The sequence below is a fragment of the Desarmillaria tabescens genome (assembly GCF_030435595.1).
Source record: "Desarmillaria tabescens strain CCBAS 213 chromosome Unknown EV420scaffold_484, whole genome shotgun sequence".
In the NCBI taxonomy this organism is placed as follows: domain Eukaryota; kingdom Fungi; phylum Basidiomycota; class Agaricomycetes; order Agaricales; family Physalacriaceae; genus Desarmillaria; species Desarmillaria tabescens.
The window spans coordinates 1-7,570 of record NW_026848783.1 but is presented as its reverse complement, the minus strand read 5'-3'; the positions used below and the strand labels follow the sequence as shown (position 1 = coordinate 7,570).

At 46.7% G+C, this 7,570-nt stretch overlaps 1 protein-coding gene across 1 annotated transcript; it reads left to right on the top strand.

Moving 5' to 3' along the window:
* Positions 1-4,197: 4,197 nt before the first annotated feature.
* On the top strand, positions 4,198-4,486 carry EV420DRAFT_1613277 (uncharacterized protein; the record flags this gene model as incomplete). Its single annotated transcript, XM_060475061.1, has 1 exon — positions 4,198-4,486. One exon carries the CDS (start codon positions 4,201-4,203, stop codon positions 4,429-4,431), a length of 231 nt encoding a protein of 76 aa, XP_060321287.1. The 3' UTR covers positions 4,432-4,486.
* Positions 4,487-7,570: the final 3,084 nt, after the last annotated feature.

Below are 7,570 nucleotides of genomic sequence, written 5' to 3'. Positions count from 1 at the left end.
CGATGTTTTCAGCGTGTATGGCTTGCTACCATCAGATGGTTCAACGCGCACTTCCGTGTCTGAGAGTAATGTCGCACGACCGAGATGGTACTCAACGCCCTCTTTGGTAAAGTTTGAGTGATAGATTCCGTTGAGCTTGCGGATATATGCGTCCCGCTGAGGCTTGAAAGTCTCCCAGCTGAACCTGGGAGCGTTGGGGGTAGTGATATGATAACCGGGAAGGGAATACTTGGTCTTTTCGAAGAGGTCTGAAGCATGCCACATAATCTTTTTGGGAACGCATCCTGCAATCAGATAGGCATGAGAAATCGAAAGGCAGCCGGATATATGCGCGCACCAACGTTGACACAGGTCCCGCCTAGGTGGGGTGTCATCTCGACAACGGCGACCTTCTTTCCATACGATGCTGCTCGCCGCGAAGTCCACTGCCTCCACTACCACCGCCGATGACGACGAAATCATACTTGTTCGTCGTGGGTTCCTTGTAGATGGGAAGAGGTGCCATGGTGGTGATCGTTCTCTGCAAATTGAGAGTCGATGTGATCTATTTAACGTGACATCAACTCCGAGTGAATAAAGGTGCAGGAGACCGAGACACAAAATAACTCACGCGGGATAACCTGCGAATAAAGGTCAAGGTGGGTGTTTGGAACGCCAGAATTACCACGATTGCTGATTTATATCCTTCTCTTTGTCCGTACCGTATTCCGCGTCGGGTCGTGTTGCTCTGTCATTTTTGTGGCGATCAAAATTGGCAATGATGACTCATAAACAATATGATTCACGTGATCAGATCAATAACGACGTTCGAGCTTCGCCTGGCGTCTTTGACTCTTTCGGAATTATATTCTTCCTCACTAATCCAGTCAGCAAAATGAATGACGCATTTCGCAGTCTATCCCCAAATCACCTGACCTAAAATGATTGTCATTCCCGAGGAGGGTTCTCGTATTTTGTATTGTCTGGACGGATAACGGCGGATATGATGTTGACAAATATCTAAGTACTATTCCGGTGGAACAAGAAGACGAGTCTATCCGGGGAATCCGTCTTAGATGAGATCAATTGCGTTTAACTGTTGCAATCAGGTGAAATCGTTAAGGAATGGGTTTGTACCTTCGATCTGCTCACTTGGACCGAGCTTTTTTCTTTCACTAAAAGATACCAGAAAGGATAGCTGGCATCGCACTAATCTTGAAGACGTCCTCATCAGTCTGGAATAGCGTCATCGCCGCGCCTGTAAGGATAGGGGAGGTCTATGGGCACAGGTCCGTACAGTATAATTCCAGATGGTCCTTCGCGCCACCGACGGCTTGGCACGGACTCTAACCTATGACGTAACTATCAGTGCTAGAACAGTAATGGATGGAGTAGGATGCATGGGTCCACGAGCGAGTGGCAACAGACTAGCAGGAACGCCAATGAACGCCCTCATATCGCTAGACCTGAAATGCCAGCTTACCCGAAAATGCTATAAGCATGGTCGTTGGTATTCAGTATACCCCCAGATGACGGCCAAGACTTACTGTGAACATGAATGGTAAATCTTATCATCGCCCGCTTCGGGAAGTCACAAGCAGCAGTGGCGCAATAACAATTCATATCGGGGGTATAAAGACTAAATCGCATGCGGCGCCACTGCATCCTTTACACATCGACGTCGCTTACTAGCCCATAAGTGATTTGGTATTCCAGCTATCTATCACCCTCAAAAGCGTTGGTGTTGGTATTTCGGGTGTGAACCAGACGATCAAACCGGAGACAGGTGACGCGTCACATTGAACGCGTCGAACCACCATCACTGCCGCCGAATGACGCGCATTGAGAATCTTTTTCTCTTAGATACAGCTGTAGGGAACTCCTTATGTCGGCCAAAATTTGCCTCTTCATTGGTCCTCATTGCAACGTGCTCACAATTGCTACGGTAGCAGTTGAAGATCGCACTCAGGTCATGCAGTGCGCGCGCCGCTTCTACGATGCTCACTATCTAGATATTTCCAAAGTCTAAATCTCGCTCACATATGCATCGCTAAAGCCTTATTACGGCTTGGGCGAAATCGCTGTCTCCTGATGCTCCTCTCCTCTGCAACAGCCTTCGTTGAACTTCGCTAGCAGAATCGCGTATGGTTCAATGTCGTATCTGCGCCGCCCTATCTATTGTGTATCTTATCCAAAGCCTTACGGTCTTTGCTAACGATCAACGTATGATTTCTCAGCCTTATATGCATCCACCATCCGATACACCACAGGCCTGATCTGATCCTCCCGGGCCGCATGTATCACTCTGATGACTATCCATTCTTGAATCTTGAGTTACAGGCTAATTACCCGAGACTGTGTTGCTTTCAGCTATCTGCATGGTCCGTCACTTCGCGGTGAGAAGAGTTGTTGGAAGCCTGGACTCATATGCAGCTTTGATTCTGGCTCTGATGGACACCTACAACCGGATACAATTGCAGCTATGCCTCGAACCTGAATATCCGTTCGTACGAGTGACTCAATAGACGTCTGGGACTCCTAGCACTCTTGTTATCGAGACTGGAGGTCGGGGATTCTGCGGGGAAACTCCACAGCCTTCGCCAGACGGTCCACGAATGTGCGTATGTGACACCATGCAGTGTTACGATAAGAAGGATCCGGGTATAATACTCTCTTCAAAACAACGAGAGGTTACCTTTCGGCGGCATCTGTGTGCAAAACATTGTATTGCTCGCCTGATCAGTGAGAGGTTATTGCCATGCTCAGTAACGTACACACAAGACACAAGGCCATCAGTGTAATAATCCCGAGCTCATAAGCAATTTCAATATCGACATATGACCGTGACGATCTTTGTCTTCGGGGCCAGGATATGTGCCAATCCAAGTACCCCATTATTAGAGTTCTGGCACCGAGCTCCACATCTTTAAAAATGGATGTACTATACTTAGCAGAACACGCATAAGTCTCGATGACTGCACGCACGAAGAGGCAAAGACAGAATTGCAACCAAGCTCAGTCCATCGCGTTACATCGACAGGGAAATCACGAGCGTCAGTAACATGGCAGCACTTGGGTCTATTCGAAATCTGTAAGGTTTTGCGTTTTGAGTCACGAGGGACTGTGGAACACCCTTCGTATCTACCCTGTGCTACCTTGCGCACTAAGATAGATAGGAAATTTCTCTAGAATTTGAAAGACGAGCCGTGCCTCATGCAAATTTACTATAAGACTGACTCAATAGAGCGTAGAGAAGGATAGGTAATATATTCATCGATTGTAAAGTAACGGGCTTCCTTCTGTGCTACGCAAGCCGCGGCAACAATGTTAAATGACTTCACAAATGACCTCCCACGGTGCTCGCTACGAGCTGCTTTGTAATCACAGACAGTTGACCGTATCTTCAGAAGCAGCATAAAGGCTACGAGGTTACCTTCGTTATCGAACTTCGGCCGAGGTTCCAGTATAGGAATTCACGTGGTCGTCTTCATGCCTGATTTAGTAGAAGGGTAAGAAACAGAAAAAATTACTAACGAACCCAATCCATATGATAAGGAACGTTCATGTTTCAAAACAAAAGGTAATATGGACGTAAATGGTATTTTTCTGCTGATTTCTAGCTAAAAAGACTGCCTCCACTCGGGATCGAACTAGAGACCCTTACCTTAACTCAGTAGGATATATCTGATAATTGGCAACAGCAGATACTCTATAAAACAGAAGGCACATGCCGTGCTGCCCGTGTAGCTCAGTGGTACAGTTATTTACCGGTCATTGCAACACCATGGTTCAATGAAACACTTAGCCTCTTGCTCTCCCTCCCTTCATCCTTCATCATTAATTTGTATTGCATTGCTGATGTGTATTGTATCTTCATGTTCTACAGTAATTCTTCATATGTGACATGGATAATATTCCGAGAAATTGAGGCTTCTGTTCTAAAAATATCTATTTTCTCATGAACTCAAAATCTGACCCAGAAATGTGTGTCCTCCATCTGAATGTAATCACCCACAAAGGCCTCAATAATGTTAATGACCTTCTGAAGAACCTGTATGACAAGTTTGAGACCAGGCGCCCATTATCTGAGGAGTCTAGGGCATAGATAAAAGTGTGGTTCTGCCAAGCTATTGCCTTTGATGGACAGTCTGACAGTCCAATGCGCCTATTATTGCCCCATTGCCTCCGAATTTTATTTCTCCTCTTGCTCAATTTTTTACTATGCCTGGACATGCTAAATCAAACTTGAAAAAGTGCCAGATTACTCGCAAATGCCATGACCAGCTAATGGAAAAGGCAGTCATTGCACACAAGAATGAGCTTGCCAAACTACCCGGTGCTCCTCAGAAAGATGCAAGAAAAATCTGCAAAGATTTCGAGGCTGTATATCAGAGGGAGACTGGAAAGGAGATCTCGCTTTCTTATAGCACTCGAGTGATTCCAAGTTGCTGACTAATGAGGTTTGGGTACATGGGCCGGACTGTTTCAATGACTCAAAATAGCCCAGAATACCCACGCCACAATAATGCTGTGAAAGCGGACTTGTACCCGCACCTTTGAGCATCTTTTTTTTACTGTATCTTATTGTTGCATAGTATTACACATTCTTACATTCAAACCTAGTCAAAATTCCCAACCAATTGGAACCTACAGTAAATATCCAATTTTGCTGTTTCATTGACCGGTAAATAACTGTAGAGCATTGTACTTATGAGGATATCTACTCCTATGCAAGGGTCTCGAGTTCGAATCTCGGCATGGGCAGTATATTTTTGTGCGCAATTTTTGCTTCTCTTCAGCTTACTCGCGGTGACGAGATATTCAAATTTCGAGGAAAATTGCACCAAAGCGCTGCACGCATAATTTCTCCTAATAAAAAATATGTTCTTTCAGGAGAAGATTTCCGACACTCTAATCTCATCTCTCACATTTCTGACATTTCTGACATTTTACGGAGTGCTCTTGCCCTGAAAAACAAAAAGGTACGGTCAGTAACCTTGAACCGCATCTATATCTATTGCCCTAAGGATGAAGTTAAATACTCTATGATTCCGATCACAAGTACCGCTGAAGTACTTGGACCCCGGCTACTGTCTTTCAAACGAGAAATTCAAGCGGTCACACTCTTGCTTGTGGTCTTCATCTTTGCATGTTGAAGTTTCAATGCCCAGCCATCCGAAACCATCTATTTGCCATCTGTAGCGGCACCAAGATAATGCGAGCCAGGCTATAATCTAGACGCTCGGTGCCAGTATTACTATTCTCTGCCTGACTCGCCATCCTACTGGGCATTTTACAGTTACCGGCCTTATCTGCTTCTTTTCGTCTCCAAAGGTGTTCTGCTCGCCTTCATGGCAGGAGGGAGTCATTGGAGTCTCCCAACGTCTTATGCTTCAAATCTGCTGTAGAACCTCGAAATGCCACCGCGACTAGACACGGCTTCGCTTCCTGCCGGTAAGTTTTTGTTCGTCAAGATGTGAATCTGATTACTCTTGATCAGTGATCATAGAACGATGAGGCATTGTGGGGTAGCGATTCGAACTTGGCAGGGCGTCGAGGACTTCCTTTACTCTCTAGTCCCTGGGGGGCTCAAACAAGAATCTGGAATCGTGCTGTAAACGCCAGGACGCCCAAGTCCTGCTATACATGAACCACGGCATCCCTCAAAACCCAACTTACCTTCGGGCAGGACGGGAAACGCACTATCCCCTGAGCACTGCAAACCTAGACCCACTGTCTAGTCGGCTCTGAATCATGAAGTGTTCGCAGTTTGAACGTTAACTCAAAGAACATTGGTCTAGACCTTCCTCCCACAGTCGCAAGAAAATGATGTTAGCACCAAATACAGAACGGCGTCGCCACCGCCACCGGACCTAGCAAACCGTTCAGTCGTTCTCGTTTGCAGGGTCAGTGTGATACCACCTTAGGAATCCCCGAAGGAGATCGCCAAGACACGCATACGTCACGCGTGAATTAAGAGAAGACACGCCGCATCGAGGAAGAGATGAGTATATCGGAGGGGCTTGAAGATACGTTATTTCAAAGGCCTCGTCATCGTTTACGGAAACTGGCACTAAGAGGAGTAAGCACTCTGACAAACCGACTTATCCCGACGGACCGAACAGACTAATCCCGGGGTCCTCCGCGCCGTTAGGTTTTTTTCTGTTAATTACGAAGCTCAAGGTCCGAGAAGGCATACCAAGCGAATGTGGCGCAGGCACTACCGGGACCGTAAACGCAAACGATCTGCAAGCCAAGACGCCAAGCAGGGCGGGAATACGAGAATGACCGAATACGTATCTTGTCCGAGTCGTTGGGATCATTTGGTATCGACAGGTCATGACAGCACTATGATGAGCACATGCCGTCTGAGAGCATACAAAAAGCTAGCATCTGACGTCACGGGAGAACTTGTAGAGCTTGAAACTTCAACGTAGAGAGATAAGAGACACGTACACAGGAAAGGATCTGCCTCGAAGTCTCCCGCTCAAGGTTAATAAAAGATCAAACAGCCGCATATACTTCCGCCGGGGACGCGCGGAGACGTTTCTTAACTGAACAGGGCTGTGGGCGGTAGTCACCACTATACAAATTTGCCTCCTCCCCTGTTTAAGAACTAATGAACCCGGTGTGGACGTGAGACTCGTCGTACAAGGGGGAGCGGCAGGGCCGCGCGAAGGAGTCCTGGGGGTCCAAATGCAGCAGTGTGAAGGCGTCGTTATGCAATATTCCTCGAATAGACTAGAAGTGTCTTGGCCTGTAAACGCACGCTCGCGTTGGGAACTGAATGATGAGAAATAGGAATAGGACATACTTTCGTGCGAATAAGACAAAACTAAGCGCTGGGCAAGTGAGTCGTGGGTGCAGGGAGAAAGGAACGTACATACATATGTGTTTTCTCATTGAATAAGCTTGACGCGAAGCCCACGAGGAAGTAATGGGTAGCCGAGTTGTGCAAAGTCGACAGGGCTATAATGAATTAACGACGGTTTTGTGGGACCGATATGAATATTATGGAGAATAACATTAAAGGAATGGCACCTACGTGCAGGTGGACATGTGGACGACCGCGGCTCATCGATAATGAAGCTGTAAAAATCGATAACAAACCTCATTTGTGGTAGCAGGTACAACAGGACTTACCTGGGGAATTGAACGCTTTTGTCAGCTGTCTTGGCCTCACCAACGCAAACTTACCCTAGACCTGGGATGATTAATTTCATGTCATGAGACCTGTGTATCATGGAATGGTATGAATGCGGAAAACTTGAGAGGTTGGATGTACCCCACCGTGTATAGGGCCGATAATAGTTGGCGAAAAGGACCAGGGAAGTTTTTGAACCTTAGGGAAAGTGGTATGTTTCGTAGAACTGTAAGAAACGGAAAGGGTACGCAGTCCGCGGTTCAATGTGTGCAGGCGGAGCAGAAAGGCGCCGGGAATAGTCATGTGAGTAAAAAATTTCGAAGAGCAAGTTCGACCGGAGTATAGTAGAAGCAAGACAACAAGACTAGACATAGTTGTAGTAGGCTCAGCTACAACGACAGAAAATATCGAAACGGTTACGGGGTCGTGAAAGACGAGACGATGTCG